This window comes from Equus caballus, chromosome 11, assembly GCF_041296265.1.
Source record: "Equus caballus isolate H_3958 breed thoroughbred chromosome 11, TB-T2T, whole genome shotgun sequence".
NCBI lineage: Eukaryota > Metazoa > Chordata > Mammalia > Perissodactyla > Equidae > Equus > Equus caballus.
In genome coordinates this window covers 39,958,985-39,981,782 of record NC_091694.1, presented here as the reverse complement: position 1 = coordinate 39,981,782, position 22,798 = coordinate 39,958,985, and the positions used below count along the sequence as shown (strand labels likewise).

General features: G+C 39.4%; 1 protein-coding gene across 2 annotated transcripts in view; it reads right to left on the bottom strand.

Moving 5' to 3' along the window:
- The window catches only part of MYO1D (myosin ID), a 319,245-nt gene that overhangs the window by 233,553 nt on the left and 62,894 nt on the right, over window positions 1-22,798 (bottom strand). For both annotated transcript variants that reach the window (XM_023653032.2, XM_023653034.2), the window contains exon 2: window positions 1,834-2,042. In XM_023653032.2, coding sequence (XP_023508800.1) covers window positions 1,834-2,042 — 209 coding nt within the window. The remainder of the gene's footprint in view (window positions 1-1,833; window positions 2,043-22,798) is intronic.

Below are 22,798 nucleotides of genomic sequence, written 5' to 3'. Positions count from 1 at the left end.
TTATCCTTTCTTGATATGGTCTTGATTCTAATAGATCTGAACATGTTGAAAAAATAAAACTCCCATAGAAGTAAAATAATAAGTAGATTACAAATCAAGATTTACCTAGTAAAAATATCAAGGGATACAATGTGATAAACAAACTCCTTAGACTAAAGTCTTAGTACTTGGCAGCGACTCGTAAGTCTATTGACTCAAACGGTGGCCACAGCTAAATTCATACAACCTTATTTTCTATAGCAGAATTTCTTTTAATCTTAAGAGGGGTGAAATAATTCTTTCATAAAATTAAAGTTAGAATAATTTTAGTGAAAAAGCAAAAGAAAATAGCGAGCTCCAGACACATGGTGTCACAGAAAAAACACGACAACTGGTATATAAAGGCGGGGAGAAGGGATCAATTTTGAAGCATCTACCCAAATTTTTAAGTGTTTATGCCTTTCGACCCCAAAATCCACTTGTGGAAGTTTATACTATGGAAATACTAAAAATAATAACATCAAATAGTAATTTTCAAAGTTTTAAGAGTCTTTCTGCAGACTACACTATGTGTCATAGCTAAAAACCTGAAAATAAGATGCCTATCAGTCGAGGACTGGGTAAATAAATGACTCAACTACTCCGTGGAATATGACACAACTGTGCGAGAATGCACCTCTTCCATAGGTACTCTAGGGAAAAGCTGTCCACTCTGTACTGTTACGTGGAAAAACTAGTTATGTAACAGCAGTTACAACATAATTCTATACTATAATTATACATTTATAACATAATTACCTATGTAGGTGTGACTACATGTATTTGCACATGCAGAGATAACGTACAAAAGGATAAATGCTCTATTGTTCACAGCTGTGACTGCTGGCATTTCGGGGGAAACAAGCCATTCAAGGGAAGGGACTATTTGCTTTTACCTTATACACTTACAATTGTTTACTTTTTGACAAGCAGGCAATATTGCCTTCCTAATTTGTTTTCATAAAATGTAGTCCTATGATAGAATTCTCTAGCTCTAATATTAAGTCACTTAACTCCTCTGACCCTTAATATTCTCACCTATAAAGCGGAAGCACAATTGTCCTATTTACCACTTCGAGAGTTGTTTCAAGAACAAAATGGAATAAAGATCACAAAAGCGTTTTTAAAAGCATAAGGCCACTATGCAAATGTGAGGTATTATTAGCACTAAAAGAAATCCCCACAGTTTGGGAGAGGCAATCCTGGGTCAGTGGGTGGACCCTTCTCTTGTCCCCATTTCCCTGCACAAGATTCCCTGAAGAGCTCAGCTTTATGCAGAGAGCTCAGCTGCAGGTCTTGGGCACACAGGGTCTGTCACCTGTCTCCTTCCTCTTGGGGCTCTAAAGCTCTGGCCCCCAGCTCTGAGAACCTGTTCCCGGCCCCAGGGCTTCTGCACGTCCCTCGACACCAGTTCCCATTCACCAATCTGACCTTGAGTTCATTCTTCGTTTTTGGTACCTCAGGATTTCATTCTCCTGGTTTCATTCTGTTATTATTTAAAATAATTTTTATCACATTTGAGCCAGTACTTTTATGTGTTTGAGATGTGAGGAAGGATTTTCCATGTCAGCTTAGTCTACAAAATTGACCAGAAGTCCATCCCAAAGTAACGTGTATTTGTAAATGAACCTAGACTAGAGAACAGTCAGAAATGACATAAACAATCTGCTATTTAATGTTCATTACATTTTTTTGTCCTATAAAACTGTTCACATTTCTAACTTCAAAAAAGATCTAATCAGTTGTCTGGATCCTTACGTACCAAACAAGTTAAACACATTTTGACCTTGAAAGTGCAGGGGACCCTCTCGGTACCTGATATCACAATGCAAGTGTCTTTTGATCGCCTCTTCATAGCCTTGTAAGCAGCATCAGCAATAGCAAAGAGATGAGGAGGTCTCTCATACAGCTCACGTCCTTTATACTGCTCCACCGTGTCCCTCCCGTAGATGTTCAACGACTTGTAAGGGTTCACAGAAACGACGACTTCTCCAATGAACGTGTAGATGCGTCCTTTTTCAAATCTGCACAGAAGCCAAAGAAAAGGAAGCAGCAGCTGTGGTTATACAGAAATGCTCTTTCTTTCCTATGAGTCTCTTACTTCCGAGAAAATCCAAATATCCCAGGAAGAATTTCTGAACTGATGCTTCTCATTGGTTCTGAGTTTACTTTTACAGACACTGCTTGAGGCTGCGTCCTTTCAGACGCTGCTGGCAGAAAAGACCATAGGGGTTAAAAGCCAAGAAGGAAGAAAGAATTTAATTTTTCAGAGGCTGGGGATTTCCTATTTCCAAAATAAAGAAGGGTAAGACATGAAAAAAATTAAAATAGTTGAAGACACTAAGAGCTCTAGGAAGAAAATAAATAGAAGCTAAAGCAGGTCTTGAAATCCACTTAGCCAGATTTTCAACTATAAAGCAAACTGTTTAAACACGTTTATTTCTTCTCCCTCTTGAAATCCCACTAAAATGTCAGTAAAGGAATAAAAATAGTAAACTCCATAACAGAGAGAATGGTAAAGGAGACACTTCCGGCATAAATCAAGTTCTTTTTTTTTAAATGATTGCCTAAAGTTCCATAGTGTAGACAGATCATTATCTACTCAATCACCCCCCTCCCCTCCTGCTATTATGAACAATACTGCAGAAAACACTCTTGACACACAATCTTACAAATCAGTGCTTTTATTTCTGTGGGACAGACTTCCAGGAATGGCACAGCTGGTTGAAAGGTATGTGTATTTTTTAAAGCATTTATGATATGATCCAATTTTTTTTACCATAAAAGGCTAAAAAGCCACCCTATAAATGATTTATATGTAAAATCATATGTAGATATATTTTGCAAATGATGACCTAAGCATGGAAGGATATGGAAGAATACACGTTATGTCTTATGTATCTTTCTACACACACAGTAGGGTGATGGGGACGAAGGCCAAGTGGGCAGCTGGAAGGAAGCCATAGGAACAAAGAAAAAAAAGAACTAAAAACCCTGCATAGATGATATGGCTGCTGTTGTGCAAAACTGTGTGTCTATATTAACAAAGAAAAAATCTCAATACAAAATTTAGAAAGTCCACCTATATTCACCATTTACACTATTAACTATTAACTCACACATATAAACATATAGGAACCAGATCTAGGCCAACGCCCAATTGGACATTTCTACACAAGTGGTTGCCACAAACACACTCCACCTGCCGAGAGGCGCAGGTAGACGTACAGCTCACTTCCAAGAGCTGAAGGGAGTGCTGGGACGGGCAAAATGCTGGTCCACTGGCAGCAGCCGAGTCTCTAAGCACTCTTGTATGGCCAGCGGGGCAGGGAAGTAACCATACACATGGGACCACAAGGCAAGAGCCTTAGACTTCCTTTACACTGGAATGAAGGCTGACGGCTATCATTAGGAGTGGAAACAAACAGAAGCTGGTAACATCAACAATACATTAAAACCAAGATTTTTATCAAGTAGTTAGTACATATTTAATAAGCTATTAACCACTTTAAGGTTTTCTGTACACTTTTCTACTGTGGTTTTCTTATGCATCCCCCCTGTTGCTAGAAAGTTTATATGGTAGCTAAAAGCACTGACTCTGGAGTCCTTCACACCTGGGTCTGAACGCTCACATTGCAAACTTGATAGCAGTGAGACCTCGTAAAAGCTACTTAACCTCCATGTGTTCCGGCTTCTTCATCTGTAAAAGGGCGATAATTATACCCTTCTCTCCCCAGGCATTGAGTAAGCGCTTTAAAAAAAGGCAATTAATCTTGTGCTTCCAATTATGTTCTGCATGAAGGAGATTTTTAATAAATGCTTTTATTTTATTAACACTGCTACTTAGATTGCAGCAATCCCTACACACGAGGAATTAATTCAGTGATCATAATCCGATTCCTTGCCTCAGGCGTCAATCAACTACAAATCACAAGCAGAATGTCTACATAACTCAGGCTCAAAGACCCACAAAAACAGTAAAAAGCTAAGGTTCACTACCCAAGCCTTTCTGGCTTAACCTGCAAATTTACAGGACATGCTCAACTGTTGTCTTCAAAGATAAGAACGAAAAGGGCAAAATTCTTTAGTTTTAAAAACACTGTCCAAACAGAAAAAAATAAAGAAAAGGGGGAGGACGTTACCTCATGAGTCTGGAACTCTGTGACTAAGAGACACAGCGAATAACAAGTGAGATTAGAATGTTGTTCTAAGATTCCAGGTCTGTCCAGTCATGCACCTTCACGGAAATTCTTTTTTTATTTCAAATAGAATATTTTGTTTGTCAAAACTTCTAGGCATCACGTTTGTAAAACACAATTAATATACACATATAAAATCATCAAACGCATAACTATTAACTTGAAGATTGTGGCAAAGGGTCCACAAAATACGGTATTAAATACAAAGCTTCAGCGATTTACAAAATGTTAGACGCTTATCTGATTTGAAACTCTACGTCTAGTTACCAAACATGAAACTTCCAATTTGGTTAGGTCTTAAAATCACCACTAGATGGTGCCAGTTTACACTTTAACGCCAACCCAAGATTGCAGTTTGCTTTGGAAAGCCTTAGGCTACGAAGTCATAAGCACGAAGGCAATGTGCTTCCCAAGGTAAGGCACCTGCTTGGTTTGCTCCCAGGAGGAACGGCAGTAATAATCCTAGATGACAAATGGGGTGATACCATCTCTTATTAGAGACCAAGGAAGGCATTTCTATGACCTTTCTGTGGAAACCTTTTATGACACACTTTTGTAAGTCATTCTTCAAATATTGATTTAGTATCTACCTTGTGCAAGACTGGAGTGAGCCTGACCCTGGGAATTAAAAAAGGAATAAAGAACAGGGGAGTATTGTAAGCAAATAATAATAACATAGTACGACAGGTAGGATATAAAAGCATGTGCTGCGGTAGCAAAGATTATCACAACAAACTCCTTTCAGTGTGGAAACCTAAAGAGTAATATATGAACTCCACAGCAGGGCATACAAGGTCTTCTTGTGTCCTGGCCTCCGCATTTCTCTTCACTTGACCTTCCTAACTACCCACAACATATCCACCCATCAAAGCGTCCTCACTCTGCCCCTCTCTGTCACTCTTGCCTTCACATTAATGAGCTATTTATAGTTCCCAAGCTCACCATGCCTTTATGGTTTGCCTACGGGGTTCATTCTGCCCAGAATACCTTTTCCCCACCCAGTCTCACCTTCCCCCATCAGCTTGGCAGATTCTCAGTCTTTCTTCAAAAGCCCAAGTAAGCATCAACTCCTCCCGGAAGCCATTCTTTCTTTCTTTCTTTTTTTTAAAAATTATTTTATTGGGGTCATACTGGCTTACATCATTGTGTAAATTTCAGGTGTTCATCACCATATTTCAGTTTCTGTATAGACTGCTTTGTGTTCACCACCAAAAGTCCAGATTTTATCCGTCACCATTCACATGTGCTCCCTTACTCCCTTCGCCCTCCCTTCACCCCTTTCTCCTCTGGTAACACTAATCTGTTCACCTTGTCTATGTGTTTGTCTGCTTATCTTAGGAAGCCATTCTTGACACCCCATCTGCAATACAGTACTATGGTCTTGCTCTGTACAGATTTTGTTTTTTCTTTAGAACTTCCCAAAAAGTTAAAAATAGCTTAACGGCAATTGACTTTTAAAACTTAATTTAAGAAGTTTAAAAATATTTATTGAATGAGCCAGATATTTTTGTTGGCTTCTGAATGAAATAAAGAGGTTCTAAAAAAGGTTTTGAATTAATGAATAGCAATGGAGAAAATATAAAGGCTATGCCTCTGAAGAACAATAGTCTTTTGTACATGAATTTTGAGACACTGATTTTTTAAAAAAAATAGCCTCATTAATTTGCACGTGTCACTGATATAAAAGAGTACCTCCAACAGGAAGGCAAGATGTATGCAGCTCCTTCTGATCAGTCACGGGCAGACGGCAGCAAAACCCTACAGAGAAGTAGGACACTAGGGGCCGGGGGAGCAACCCTCGGAAAACAATACTAAAGATAATGAAGTGCTAATTGTGGACTGCCATAATCTTAAACACGAGGCAGAAGCATGTGTCAAGATTAGAAGAACACGAGGGAGGCTGGCCTAATGAGAGCAGAAAGCTTGGATTGGGGAATCCAACTGGATTAGGGAATCCACTGTTGGAGAACAGTGGGAAAAGGAGGGAGTCAGATTATATGTGACGTGATAGGCTCTGAAAGCCAGGCTGAGGAAGTTTAAATTTGATGTGACTGGAAACAGGGAATCGGTGAAGACTTTTCTAGCTGAAGAGATCAATAAGGCCGGCCCTCCGAATGGCAGCAGAAACGAAGGAAAGAGAAATTTGAGTTATTTCAAAGGGAACTGGACAGAATTTGAACACTCACTGAACTTGAGGGACAAAACATATCTAACTTTGAGCTGGGTGGAAAAGAAAAAGGAATTTATTTTGGATGATGAGATCTCACATGTACTCTTCAGGCTTCTAATTTCAGTTCACTCACTAACAGAATTCAGTGTTATCCTTGATTGACTTTTAAACTAGATGGAATCAATTATAATCAGAAGGAAAATTCTCTGTGAATGGTCCATTATGTTTTAATGAAATCTTTATTCATGATTAAGTATTATTTATTTCATGGGAACATACACTTTCGGATAGGTGTTGCTTAATCACATTGATTTGGCTAGTTTTCCTTCTCTTTTTAATGCAAATGAAATCTTAAGTTATTCCATGAACATTCATCTTTCTCAGGAGAGGGGTTAACCTACATACCCCATTTCTTTGCCTTCCATTATCTCCTCAACCAACTCCAATCTGGGTTCCACTCCAGCACTTCAATAAATCTTGAGCAAACTTCCCAAAGTAATTTCCCAATGAATTTGCTAAATTCATTGGTTGATTTTCTGTCCTCATCTTACTTGGTTTCTCAGCAGCACTTGACACTGACTCCCATTTCCTCAACACGCTCTTCTCCATGAGGCCATATTCTCTGGGTTTTCCTCCTCAGTCTCCTTTGTGGCCTCCTCCTTTACTAATGATCTCTAAATACTCAAGTTCTCTAGGGTTGAGGCCAGGATCAACTTCAGATACCATCTGAGGGACTCCCATTTAAGGAGGATAGAATAGTGACATCTTGGCTCTCTTCTACCCTCTGAAAATCAACAACAAGCACAGTAAAACAAAATAAAAACAGAAAGGAAAATTTTACCTACTATGAAGCAAAAAACTAGCCATAACTCTTGAAACACAAGCTATGAAGAAAGGTTGCGAAGTGCTACGAAAACTGGGCCTAGCTGAGGGAGGTTGCTAAGAGTGAACATATGCCTCTGCAAATCTCAGGCACTGAAGCAGAGTTCTCCAGAAGAAGGCTGTCGTTCCCGAGTGGCCAAACCAAGAATTTTCTGATAAGAATGGCAGAGTCTCAGGATGCAGGGGGCTGCAGAACAAAATGAGTCCCGTCTGACACTTCTGAATAGCCACAAGGTGGGGCTACAGGAAGAAAGGAGTAGAAATCACATTTTTGCAAAAGAAGGCTGTCAGAGTGGGGAGGCAAAAGACAAAAAGGAGGTGTGATTGCTCTGCAGCAGATGCTCTTGATAAATGGAAAGAGGTAAATGCTAACTCACCTCCCCGAAGCCTCATGGCACACGTATGGGACCCGCCTGCTAGTCAGGCAAGCTTCTTGCCATTTCAGGGCAGAGTGTTGGTGAGAAAGGGTTTAAAAATAACCGATTCCAAACTCAGTGATCTACTGGTCATTCCAAAGCACACTATCTTTCAACAACTAACTAACCCAGAATCAATACCCACACAAAAAAAGTAGGTCATGAAGGAGAAAAATGATGGGAAAATATGTCTGGATGAAAGCAAAGAATATAAAGAAAATATAGCCCTCTAAACAAAGAGATCAAAGAAAACATCATTAAAAAAAAGAGAAATCATGTTTAAAATCTTCTTTTAAAAGGAGATGAGAAGCTGGAAGAGCTCAAGAAAAGATGGAAGAGGAAAAAAATCCCATAGAAATGAAGGTCACATTAAAAGACATAATAAAGAGGGACTAGACACTGTTGAAAATAGGGACAAGAAGAAAAGGTGGAGAAAAGTAAGCAAAATGAAATGGAAAAACAAAGTTAAAATAAAGCAGAAAGAAGAAAATTATAGAAGTGGGAGATAATGGAGATCACATAATTGGCGTACCTGAAGATTCTAGTATATGAGAATGGTGACATTCCAAAACAACAAATAAATATACCAATAATAAATGTCAATAAACAGTGTTAGAAATGGGCTAGGCACTTGGAAAAACAAAAAAACACAGATGATTACTGTGATGGATTGAAGTTTGCCTCCCAAAAACACAGGCTGAAGTCCCAAGCCTGGTACCTGTGAAAGTGACCTTATTTGGAAATAGAGTTTTGCAGAAACAATCAAGATGAGGTCATTAGGATGGGCCCGAATCCAATATGACTGGTGTCCTTATGAGAAGAGGAAAATGCCACGTGGAGACAGAGACAGATCAGGAGGACACCATGTGATGACAATGCAGATGCAGCTACAACCCAAGGAACGCTAAGGTTTGATGGTCACCACCAGAAGCTGGGAAGAGGCAAGGAAAGAGGCTAACACCTTGATTTTTGGACTTCTGGCCTTGAAAAGTGTGAGACAGTAACTGCCTATTGTCTTAAGCCACCCAGTTTGTGCTAATTTGTTATGGCAACTCTAGGAAACGAATACAACTAGTTACACCAAAATAAATTCTATGAAAACATGTCTCAACCTCACTTACTTTTAAAGAAACGCAAATCAAATCAACATGATACAATTTTTCACCTAGAGACCAGGAGTTTTGATAGTGAACAGTGTTAGCAAGACTATAAAGTCACAGGTGTATCATCTTAATTGGTCCAACCCCCTTCAATCCATTCTCCATACAGCAGCAAGTGTGATCTTAAAATATAAATTTAACTGCTCATTCCTGTCCTGAAACCTTTTTAATGGGAAACCTCAAGGTCATGTCAATCTGACACCCAGATACTGGCTTATCTCATGCCACCCCTGATCACTGTGTGCTCTGGGGGAGAATAAAACAAGCCCTTTCTCCATCTAAATTGCCCCCATCATCCCACACTTATTTGTTTCCTTTATAGTAGTTACCACAAGTAGTTTCTTGTTTACTTGTGTATTGTCTGTCCCCAGGGGAACAGAGACCACATCTATCTTGTTCATTGCTTTATCTTCAGCATGCGATACAGGGCCTGGAACTTATAGGGGATGGTTAAATATTTGATGAATGAAAAAATAAAGGAATGAATGAATGAGTGAATCTCTTTAGCCCACCTCCACTCTCTCAGAAAATCGTTTTGCATTCTACTAATAGAGAAAATTCAGAATATCAGGTATGAAAAACTTTAAATCACCTACCATCTTTACCATTTTTATTTCTATTTACGTGTTTAGTTTCACTTCTCTTTTTTCTGATGACCCTTACGACTTTCAAATATGGGGGTGGGAGAGGATTAAATATAGCAAGATGTCACCTAGTTTTTAAAAGATGGGCCTTATTGCCATGTCCCAACAGAAAATAATAGTCTTTTACTTCATGGGAGCAACTTCACATAATCTAGATACAAATAACAATTTTTATTCCAGGAAAATATAATTAAATGGTATCTACTCCAATTCACCCTCTGAGACAGGTGTTTCTCTGCTGGAGAGGGAAGTCATGAAGTATGTAGGGCTGACTTAGAGTTGGAGTACAGACTCATAGACTACGCGGGGTGAAGGGAGGGGAGAGGGAGAGGTATGTGCACACACACTAGCTCTGTCCACTGGGAGAGCACAGAAGCAATGACACCCAAATGGTGGCTTGTAAATACCATTCTTCTTAATTAAAAAGACCCAGGACTCCTTGGAGAAAAGCTGATTCCAGAATCGGGACAGAAAAAGTATAATAAGATGAGCCTGGAAATATCTTCTTGAGCCAAAAAGTAGGGAAGTACTCAAAGAAGGACAGGGACGGGTCATTCTCTGGACACAGAGGCCAGCTTGAATGGGCTCCCACTGGCCAAATCTGGAACCATATTAGCATTAAAATAAGTAATGTCAGTAACATTGTAATCCATTGAATAATAAGAATCTATGAGTTCATATTGATATAAAAAAGAAAGAAAGAAATGAGAGGAAGAAAAGCTCTTCCTTAGAGTGGAATGTCAATTAAGAAATATAGAGGAATGATATGAGTTAGAAAATTATCAATGTATGCTAAAACTAGTAGTTGAAAGTGTGACAAGGAACAGGATATTTACACAGCCTCAAAGTGTCTCCCCACAAGTCACTTATTAATTACAAAAGGAAAGACTAACTTTACAGTGGAGAAATGTTGTGATCACTTAAGAGATCAAAGTTACCATCACTGATATTGGAACAAACCAACATATGTGCCTGTGATGGTTAATTTTACGTGTCAACTTGACTGGGCCATGGGGTGCCCAGACATGTGGTCAAGCATTATTCTGGATATGCCAGTCAGGGTGTTTCTGGATGAGATTAACACCAGAACTAGTAGCCTGAATAAAGCAAAGTGCCCTCCCCAGTGTAGGTGGGTATCATCCAATCTGCTGAAGGCCTGTTTGGAATAAAAGGGTGAGTAAGAAAGAATTCTTTCTCTCTGCTTGACTGTCTTTGAGCCAGGACATAGGTCTTCTTCTGCCTTCATACTCAGACTCAGACTAGAACCTACAATATGGGCTCTCCTGGGTCTCAGGCCTTCAAACTAGGACTGGAACCATAGAGCTGGTTCTCCTGGGTCTTGCCGACTGCAGATCTTGGACTTCTCAGCCTCTATAATTGTGTGAGCCAAAAATCTCTTTAGATATGTATATATAAATTCATACAGATGTATGTATCCTATTGGTTATGTTTCTCTGGGGAACCCAAACTAATATAGATTTTGGTACCAAGAGTGGTTCTAGAGAAACAGAATTTTAAGGATGAATTTTCTAAATTGGTTCTGGGGTTTCTGGAATTGGCTCTCCGAAGCCCCGAATGACTCTATTTCCAGCAGTATAGACAGCACTGAAAGTTCATGGTGTGACCCAGCAATAGAGAAATACAAAATATCTCCATTGGATACTCCTAATCAACTAGTATAAGAAGCAAGGAGCTGGGTAACTGTATATGAGGCTTTCAAACATTTTCGGAAAACTAACTAACATACGCAGTGGCTGGTAACCCCTAATGTTGCTGGACAAAGTGACGAATGAAAAGGATGAGCTCAGGGATACAAATTCCCAGCTTAACTGCTGCAAAATGACCTGAAAGTTTCTATGGGTGCCCTGACGGAGAGCCTCATCTCCTGTACCTGCAGGGCTGAGAACCCAGACAAATACGTGCCTCCTGATAGGATGCAGTGAGAAGGACACAACCGTCATTTCTGCGCTGTCCGCCACCAACACATAACCTGAATCTAATCAGGAGGAAACACAAGACAAACCTAAATTGGAAGACATTCTACATAACTGGAAAACTTCACAGTCAAGAAAACAGAGACAGGCTGAATATTCCAGATTATAAGAAATTAAAGAGATAACCACTAAATGCAAGGCACACTACTTGGAAGTTTCTTTTAGTATTCTTGGAATTTTTCTGTAAATTTGAAATTATATAAAAATTAAAAGTTGCTAATAAAAAAAAACCCCAACTTCCAAGCTTCTTTATATAGTAAGTTTAAATTTTTATTAATTTATTAATTTTGAATAGGCCATACAGACTAAGTAAAAAATTCAAAAGATGTAAATGAATTGATAGTGAAAACTGTTTCCTTCTCTCACCTTTCCCACAGTTTCCCTCATCAGAGGTAACCAGTGCTACTGGTTTCCTGTGAATCCTTCTAGAAATAGTTTATGCATACACACACATATGTGCACATAGAGTTTTTTACATGAATGACTTTTTTCTCTAATTAAAATGTATATCTTGGCGATAGTTTCATGTAAGTAAGTAGAGAAAAGCCTCATTTTTTTATGCCTGGATACTGTTACATTTCATGGGTGAATATACAGTAACATATTTAATCAGTCCCTATTGGATATTTAGGTTGTTACCAATCTTTTGTTACTATGAACAACGCAACTATGAATATAATGGTATATATATTTCTTTGTGCGTATGTATACGTATACCTGCAGAACACATTTCTAGAATTGACGGTGCTGGTTCAAAGAACGTGTGCAATTTAAACTTATAAATTATTGCCAAATTATTCTCCAAAAAGGCTGCAGTAATTTATACTTCCATCTACAACATATCAGAGTTTCTGTTTCCTGGGTGGGGATTTTTTAGCCAATGACGCTGGCCCACTTCGAAAGGACAGCCTATACTGCAGTTTTATTTTCAAAGTACACAAAACTTTGACCCCTTTCTTTACTGATGCACCAAACTTATGCAATGTTCATTAGCTTACTGCCAGCTTTCAATAAGGTTCAGTCCACCTTCCCCAGTTCCTAGACAAGAATCTCTTCCAAGGGTGAAGGCATCTTGTTTCTGACTCTTCTGGCAAAATCATGGTCTCCACGAGATGGAGTCAGTTTGTTTTATTCCCTTTACCAGACTGTGCATTCCTGAGATGGGCAGGGAATATGTGCTGGAAAGATTATGAGCTCTGGAGTCACACAGCCTTGCAGCCCTGGGTTTGAATCCTGACTCTGCTAGTTACTGACTGTGTCCACTCATAGCTGTCTGAGCAACTAATAAGTGCCATGTGCCAGCACTATGCCAAGAGTTTGAGTCACAAAGGAGAATAAGGCAGAGTATTACTGTACACAAAGGTCTATGTAAACAGACAATGCCATGTAGTAATAAGCACAATGATAGAGGGTTTAAAAATTACTATTTTTAATTTATCATTCCCCTCTTGCTCACGCGCTCTCTCTCTTTCTCTCTCTCTCACACACACACACACACATACACCATCACACTGTTTCAGAAAATAATTAAGGCAATAACAAAGACAGAAAAGATGCTGTGGCAGCTTAGAGAAAGGATACCCAACCCAGCTTTAAGAGTGGGAGGGTTCAAAGAACATATCCTAAAAATTCAGTTACTGACATCTGCATTACTTATGTGATTACACAGTCTCCATGTAGATTGTTCCAGGCACTTCTTGGCTTAGACTTCCTCAAGAGCATCTAGAATAAGATGCTTTATTTTGACTTTTTGTGAATATACCAAGGGTTTGGAAGAGAAGCTTTAGAAGCAGCAACACAGCATGGGGGTATCCCTGGGCCCTCAACAGCAGAGGAAAGGGTGTGTTGAGAAAGGGCACGCTGTAACCTGACTGCAGTTCAGCACTAACTAGCTCTTTTATCTAACCTCTCTGTGCCCCACCTTCTTCATCTGAAAAGGGGGGCAATACCAGCCCTCACAAGATTGTTGTAAGAAACGAGCTACTCCATTCACTGGAACACTCAGCATAGCACTGGCACCCGGTAAGAGCGCAATAATATGAAGTCTTCCTTTTACCATGAATAATACTGCAAGCCGTCTGAATGGCAGGAAGCGGCTTTCCTTAGCTCAGGGCCCATTGTCCAGTGCGTTGCATCAGTGCTGAGTTGTGTTTATTCTCACAGCAAGGGTCACTTTTGTTAGCGTAATGAATCACGATCTAGCTTGGCATCACGTCCGGAAAGCATTCTTCCAGCAGTTCAGAGGGACCCTCTAAAGCCAAAAAACCCTCCGTAAAATGTTACGCTTCCCACAGGACTTGAGAACCTAGTTAGGGCCACTGGCAGTGGTTTTACTGACTTCCTGAGTTCATCTCCTGGTTTTCTTCTGCAGACCAGCATCCTTCCATGTGAGCAGCACAAACAGTAGTTAACCACAAAGTGTGGTCAGGAGATACGTGGCTGAATTATCTACCGTTTTCTTTTTTCTTTTTTTTTGCAATGGAGAAAATTTGTTTTTGATATATACATTTTAAGACGATTGCTTTTTTAAAACACATTTCTATTATTTAGTAAGGCATGCCTCGTAGAGAAATATTAACCTTAAATGTCCTTATTGTTGTCTTCAATTTTATTTGTCTTCATTTGTTCATTCATTCAGTAGTTATTAGCATCCATGTTCCAAGCACTGTGCTGGGGAGCCCCAGGTAAACGAAGGAACAGGCAGACTCCATTCCACCCTAATGCAGGGTAATGAGAAGGACAGACACTAAAGAGGAGATCCCGGAAGAGGCAAGGCTGCAGTAGCTGTTTGGGGAATCCAGAGCAGGACAGGACTACCGCATAGCAGAGAGAGCAAGAGGGGAATGGCGGAGGTGTGTGAGGGGAGGGGCTAGAGCATGCAAAGCCTTGCAAGCAAGACAGGGACTCTGGACTTCATCTCCCGGGCAGAATTTTAAGCACGGATCATACATTTGCTTTTTTGAAAGCCCCCTCTGATTGCAGGGTGGAGAGCACTGAGCACCTGGGGGTGGAGCAGCTGGGAGACTACTGCATTAGTCCTGGGAAGGGGTGACTGGGGCTCTAGTTGGGACGGAGCCGTGGAGAGACGAAGTGAATGGGCTTCAAGAGTAGAAGGAGAACTGGCAGACGGAACAATTTCCTGGATGTGAGAGGTGAGAAACAGAGGGGTGTCAAGGTATCTCACATGAGGGACAGCGTGGGCCACGATGCTGCTGAGGAACGAGAACAGGGATAGCAGAGGAAGAGCGCAATTTTAGGAGGCGGCCATGATTCAGACAGGCTATGTTGAGTCTGAGATACCTGACGGATGTCCGAGTAAAGATGTCGCTCATTCTCCTTTCTCTCATCATCGAATTAAACCCAATCCCTTGGACACAAAGGGAATAATAGCGAGGACAGCAACAGAGTATCGAGAGCACAAAGAGGGCAGCAAGAAATCCCCTCCTGTCACCATGGGCAAACTCTGCAAGGAGACCACAGGCTCCGCTGCCTGATTTAAAAGCAAGAAAAAGGTTTTAAAGAGATAGGAAAGATCTGTGTTCTAATTGAAACTTTTTTACTAACTAAATTTGATCATGTCAAGTTACGCAGTGACTCCTACCTTCCTGGTCTAAGGAAACAGTATAAACAATCACAACACCTTCTTCCCACAAAAGCTATCTATTAAGGTCCCAGGCAATCTGGTTAGAAAAAATACAATGGCTACCTCTCAGTACACTGTCTAAATCTCTTGACTATGGAAGGCACTTTTACCAAAAATCACAACTCATTCACTTGACAGAAGGAAAGAGATATTTTACAGTATAGTTCAATGAAAACAAGCTAAGTCTCAAGGAGAAAAAATAATCTGTCAAATATGGGCTAGCAAATCATGCCCACAAATACAACGGCTGGGTTGACATCTGTAAATGGAATGCTTTCACTTTTTGTTCTTTTGTCTGCTGGGGGTAACTGAAAAGGGCTCAAATTTCAAGTCTGTCACTGCGATGAGGATACTGGCCACTCACAGGGCACTCAGTCAAGCAGTCACTTTACAACAGATGAGTCTGCTACTAGTGGTCTCAGGACATTTCACGCTGGGCAGAGAATCACTGTTAGGTGAAGGCACCTGTAACTTCAACACACCGTTGAAAACGAATCCTGAAATGGTGATGCTTTCATCTCACAGGAAAGCGGTTCTTTTCATGAGATTATAAAGGGTTTACAAGTTTACCAAACTCACACCATGGAATGCAAATTGTCTGTTTTGGTCATCATTTACCACCCTATATCATTTAATTATTTAATTGACTGATTGACTTTGCTACAATCCTAGTACAGGAAATACAGAGATTGGTGAAGTGCACCACAGTGACTGTAAGAGTCCTTAGAAACTACAGACGCTCAGACCACTAGACGGACGTTTAAACATTCACATGCCTTTAAAATTAGTAAAAAAAAAACAAAAACACCAAAACCCCAAAACAAAAAACCTCAATGAAGATGTTATATATTTCACAGTGTCAGCATAAGAATAAATCACAACATCATTATTTAGCTATGAAATGCTGAGTGTCTAATAACGACAGGTATGAAAATCCAGACCAAAACATAAGAATGAAATTTTCCCTTTAATAACACAACACTGTATTTTCTCCTCGGATCAACAAATAATAAATATAATTTCTCCAACATAGGGCTCAACTCTTACATACTTATTCCTCTTCATCCATTCCATTTAAAAATGATTTCCTATTACAGTAACCATCTGGCTGCCCGGCATGCCTGGAGAAGTAGCAAACTGCCTTTTGCCTTAACCAAGGAGCTTGCCTATTTATAAATCAACACTGCTCAGGAAAATGAAGGATGCCTGGACCGGAGTCCGAAAACCCTTTGGTAGGAAGGCACAATTATATGAATTAATAACAATTATGCATTTTAAATAATCCTATAAACCACTTAAACAACAGTACTGAACATTCTTTTGAAAAACAAATAAATAATCCCAGGAGGTTTGAGGAGTAACTAAATAAGATAAACTTGGGACCCTTACCCCACCCTGCCGTCAAATGCACACTGGTAGGAAGTCTCCCTACCTTACGCTGTTCTTAGGTATGCCACTCCCGGGGGGTTCTCCGGGTAACAAGAAACCTAACCGTTTTAATAACTATGCCTAATTTAGTGAAGGACAGAAAACCTAATCAGTCTCCTGCATCACTTTTTAAATACTGTAGTTCCTTATCCCAATTTTCATAACATGTGAAGGCTTTGACATATTTAAAGCAAGGTGTTCCCAGGTGTTATTGAGTCTTGGGGCAACCAGACGGGCAGCTTTGGGGTACAAGCTGGGTGGTAGTTGTGGCTGGAGACACTTGAGAGAAATAAATGGGTAGCAGTCAACTGAATGGGTTATTTCCATTTCAGTTACTGTGACAACACCTGTTTTACGTTCAATAGACAAAGTCACACTAAACTAATATTTATGGTGCACCTACTGTGCCAAGATATTTTTCACATATGTTGCCAATCATATATTTATTAAATATTAATAGAAAACCTTCCAAAATCTTCTTTTGTTGCCATCACATGCCTAGTTACAGGTAAGAAGGAAATCACCATATATTTAAACCAGTCACCTAACTACCATCTCTGCTTGGAGAAATCTGAATTACAAAGCAAGGCCTCCACTGGCCTGGAAGGGAGATCTATTTCTACTCCAGGGTGGAGTCTACTATAAGAATAGGAAAACCGGACAGTTTCCCAGATGCTCCTATTCATTTGGCTATAGTTTCTGTTGGAGTGAACTAATAGCCACCACAGAACTGAGCAGAGAATTTCAAAACCAGCAAAAGTATTTATTGAATGAGTGAATGAATGAATGGCCAGAAACTCTGTCAGCTGGCTCTCCTTCGCTTTCTTTGTCAGAAGTCTGTAACATCTGAAAGCCACATTTCCTCATGTAAAGTTTTTAGTTTTGCGTTATCCTTATACTTACATTTGGCATTTTCTGTTGGCTTGAGGTCTTTGTTTGTTTGTTTTTTAAAACATTCCTTGTGTCTAAGGTAGAGTGAGGGGTTAACTTCCTTTCCCGGATCAGCAGTGCAGGATTTCTGTCATGTAGGCGGCCTGGCTGTTTGTTGGACGGTGGACAGTAGCCTTGGGGGAAGGAGGGAGATTGAACTGACGTGTTTAGTATTCCAATGCTGGGAGTGTCTGGGGGCATACAGAGCTTTTACAGTGCTAATCTGCTAATGCTGTCACTCCTCTGAGGCCAACAGCCCCTTAAGGGAAATTAAAAATGTCAGAAGCCATCCCCAAGGGAAACATCAAACACTGCTCTCTGGGGCCCCTGGATAATGGCTGTTCATTTTAAGACAGAGTTATTATGGTAAGGAGAAGGGAGCTGAATTTGGAGAGATTTTAAAAAGCTATCAAAGGTGAAAGACATCAGCTATTACCACTCTGCAAAGAGTTTTCATCTTTACATGATATTTGAGATGTTGCTTTTTACAGTTTTTTTCCTACATTGTAATCAAGTTTCCTAAGAAACTGTGAGCTGAATTTCATTTTAACTTATTTTCACTTATTCCTAGTACACTGCCATGGGACCCAAGGGAATTTTTACTAAGGAAGGAGGGAGCTAGAACCATTAAGAGATTCACGAAAAAAAACTCAAAGTGTTACACGGGCTCATATTCAGATTATAAAAATCAACACATCTCAAAGACAAACATGATATGAATAAGCTACTACTTTGCTTTATCCAGTCAGTCCTTCTCCACTTGTGAAAATAACCAAGTGTTGTCTATATTCAGGAATACCAGACATCAGGAAGTGAACTAAGAGAATAAGAATGTGGTGGCAAAGAAAAGAGTCAAAAACTAAAAACAGATCAAATACATCAGGAAATGGAAAAAACAAATAATTTTCCCTCTTTTTTTTCTTAGTTCTAAAGCAGAAATTAAATCTTTTTTATTGCTAGATCAAACTGAGAAAGGAATTTATGTAAGTAGACTGGTTGCCAATTTAAGACAAATATTACAATATTTATTTTTTGTTTAAGTGTCACTCCAACCACGACTCTGAATTCAGAGCTTCATAGGCCAATAAGAAACACAGTAGCTGCCCTCAGAAAGTAGCTGTCCTCTAGTTCAACCTTGATCATTTAAGCAGTAAACAGTTTCTCTAAACGTCTGTTAACATTACATTTCAAAAAGTAAAAGAAGACCTAAGCCTACTTATAAATAGCATTATTTCTAAATCTTTACTTAAACAAGTCCTGTCGTCTTCTGTGAGTAAGAATTAAAACTAAACTATGTGATTGAATAACTAAAAATAATATTCTTCTTTTATAATTTCAGGAAATACTTTGTCTCAAGTTTTTGCTTACAATTCGTCTAAGTTTAAAACGTCAAGGGCTTGGCCAGCCTGGCCAGTATATTTGGCAGAGGCAGGGCTGAGGATTCAGCTGGCTCAGTCAGTGTGTGTGGTGGGGCCAGGGTAAGGATTCCATCGGTGCAGCTGGAGTGTACAGCAGGGTAGGGGTCGAAGAGGTGGCCCACATGGTGGGGAAATTAGTTATATACAGGGGGATTAAGAAAATAAGTAAATATGTTGAGGATGATGGGAGCCAGGTTTTTCACTAGTGCAGAAGGAAATTACAAATATGGAAGAAAGAAGGCTAAAAGAAACCCCATGGTGTTGGACTGAAATGGGAGATATTAGCATGAGCTCACCATATTTAACATAAATAGAAAGATAAAGAAATAGACAAGCACACACAGATATATGTGTACACATCCCTCGCCTCCCTCCACTGCAACTCTGCTGACAAAGCCCAAAATCAATGACACTCCAGCACCAACAACCACATCTACTACCCAGATCTTGTTTCTAAATACCACACTCCACTAAAAGGAACCAAGACTTTTTGGAGAAATGGTTGATTCCATCACTGGGTCAGGGAAAGCACAAGATGAGCCTGGAATCTTACTGAGCAGAAAGGAAAGAAGTCTCAAAGAATGACAAGGACATGTCAAAAGGATACCGCAGCCCGGGCTGAAAGGTTCTTTCACTATCCCAAAGTTTAGTTTATCTGGGAAAATAAAGAGAATCAATGTCATTGTTGACTATCCATCTTTGTCCTCTGTTGTGGCCGTGTGGACTACAGCTTTTGAGACAAACACCATTGATTAGACCAAAGCGTGGGACTAAACTGGCACAAATTCATCGTCGCAAATGAACAAACAGCTCAGACCTGTGCTCTGTTGAGAATATGGTTGCTTATTTAAAATATCTAATATGAAGATGCCTGCACAACAGCAAATATGTATCCACTTCGCTGATAAGGTCCTTCTTGGGATACAGAGAAGCAATGCATGTATTTATGCTTTGAGTGCTTTCCTATGGCAGGGTACTACCAACGGATGCAGAGACAATTTGTTTTGGTTGTGAATGCATACAAAAAATATTTTTTCTAAGTTTTATTCTTCATATCAACTAGAAGGAAAATTTTCTTTTTTCTGGAAAATAACTTGTAAGACATGGTATCAATTATGTTGGCCTTAAATGTTCCCTTTCCTCAAATTCTGACTAAAGGATAACTCTCTTAGGGAAGAAAAATCTTTTCACTGCTGACAACCTGTGGTTGAGAGTTAGCTCTTTTAAAAATAATTTTCAAATCAAAATAATTTCAAAGTCAAAAGTTGTAAGGATAACATTAAAAACTCCCAAATATTCTTCACTCAGATGATCCCCCAATTGGGAACATGTTTTCATATTTGTCTTATTCTCACATATATGTATGTATACGCACACACAAAACATATACATACATACAGTATTTTATTTATTCATACAGATTATAATAATCTATTTCTGAGATCAATCAACTTATTTCAACCACAAAATTATGTATCATTTTACTCTTCAATGATACATAATTCAAGTTAGGAAAGGTACAGATGGTGCCAGAAAAGCTGAAGGTTTAGTTTTGGCGTGGTCTTGGATTTGGTGGGTAAATCATGCTACTTTACACACTCTATGAGGAGTCATACTGAGCTGTCTATGGAAGCCAGGCCAGCAAGACGGACGAGTGAAGCAGAAAGGAAGTAAATCCACAGGGCAGGGCAGGCACTGAACGAGCGTGTGCCCCGTATAAAGAGAGTAGCTGTTACTCTTGCAGACGGTTCCTATTTTGAAATGTGGACCAAGTTGTGCCAGAACTTCTGATTTTTCAACAGAAGCTAGAATAATGGATTTTAAGGGATATCATACTATTTTAAAATGGGAGTAATGTTTAAAAATAATAAAACTGGTTTAGGCAAAATAATCAAAAATCCATCTATAACTTGTATACAGTTCACCACACTACCAGCTGACAGGTGCAACAACAACTCCCGTTTAATTTCTGGTGATGACTAATAGAAAGTTCGAATACCACAAATAGGTAAGAGACACTCTGCAAAACAATGAAAAAAAAAATGACCCTATCCCAGGATCCTGCAGTCAAGTCTCTTACAAAGGAAGTGATGCAATATAAACTCCACGCAGTATAAATAAAAGAGGAAGACGGAGCTGGCAAGGACTGATGCCATATCGCAAAACAACATCTGCCAAACAGAGCTTCTGAAAGGAACCTTACTGAGCATTCCCACTTACAAAGAATCTAGTGCAAACACAGTAACTACCAAGCAACTTGTAATGGTTCAAAAGAACAAAGACTTTTGTTTTTAATTTTTTTAATTTAATTTTTTAAAAAAGAACACAAGCAAAGAAGTTCCTTTGCATTCAAAGGATGACCTTAAGATTTCTGCAGTAAAATCAGCATTTATATATTACTCATTAGTATGACTAATGTTTACTTTTGGCTTATAGAACAATTCATCAATTAGTTCTTCAAGATACTATAATTACTCATAACATAAAATTGATCCAATTTATATTTTTAAACATCCTACCATCCTTTAAGAACTATTTCAAGCCCCACCATCTCCACAAGGCTCTCCTGGGATCCCAGCGTGAATGACCTCTCTCCCTTCACAGGACATCGAGGACAATTACTGTCTCTACAACTTATTTGTCTATTAATTGGATGCTGCACTGGGGCATCTCTTCTATTTCCCTTTTAAGTTATCGAACTTTTTTATTGCTAGTTAACATTTCAAGTGTTTCTACCTTTCTTTATACTCTCCAACAGTTCCTAGCACAGTGTTACTTGACGTATTCCAGTCTGCAAATTGTTTGTTGCCTGGTCTGTGATCAGGACGGAAATAGAGAGCATTTAGAAACTTTCACGGCAATTTGACATTACAGTGACAGCCAAGAGCAAGATCAGTGAACTCATTTTGTTCAACAAAGTAGAGACCATTGCGGATGCTGCTTAACTCACGGTGAGGTCGAGTGTGACACAAGCTTGCTATCGGTCATCCACAGCAGGACCACGTTACAAGGTGTAATTCTTAGGAATAGTTTATCAATTCTAATTCAAAAGTACGTAAAAATCTCAGAAACTGTAAGCATTGATTTATTTTTATTACTTATGTTTACAATCATTTAAATTTTTAATAAAGTCTGCTTTTAAATTTATAGCTTAGCACTATTAGCTACACTAGGAAAGGGAAAATCTGTATTATTTATTTTTAATCCAATTTAACTTAATGCCTAATCCTTGGCAAAACAAACTTCACAGGCTTTTTTGTCTGGAAAAGACACATCTTTTCTGAATGTAGCAGTCGTAGTGAACCAAATTATGATGATGAAAGCGGTCCAGAGAAATGAAGACCAGGAGAGTCTGTACCAGGTTTTCACTTGGAAGTATGATTCCCTCATATACTGAGTCTGGTTTTGGAGCCAAAACTGATGGTGAGGTGTATTATTGGCAGAGATGACTAACGAATAAAACAATGAAACCATTAAAATGAGGCAGCATTTACACATAAAACAACGAACGAACCTCAAAACCAAAAGAATTCTTTCAAAGAAAAAGCACTAACTTAAAAACATTTACAGGATTGTCTAACCCTGGTCAAGGCAGCCCGTATATAGGACATCAAGGTTGGAGCTGGGCTGGTCCAAAGAAGCAATGGCCTTGGACCTGACCCTGGAAGAGCTATTTCAGAGGCTGCATGTTCTTTCCTGGGGTTCCAGGGCCTCACCCTGAGAGATATACGATCTCAAACCACATTGCTCTTTTCAGGCTAAGGCCAACTTCAGGGCTTAAACTGTCCTCTGAGGGTTTGACGAAAGATAGAAAATCACGATTACAAAAGTACCCTTATGCCACCACACCTAAGCTGTTATGCTGTTTGTTTTTTCATTCAGGGTTTAAATGCATT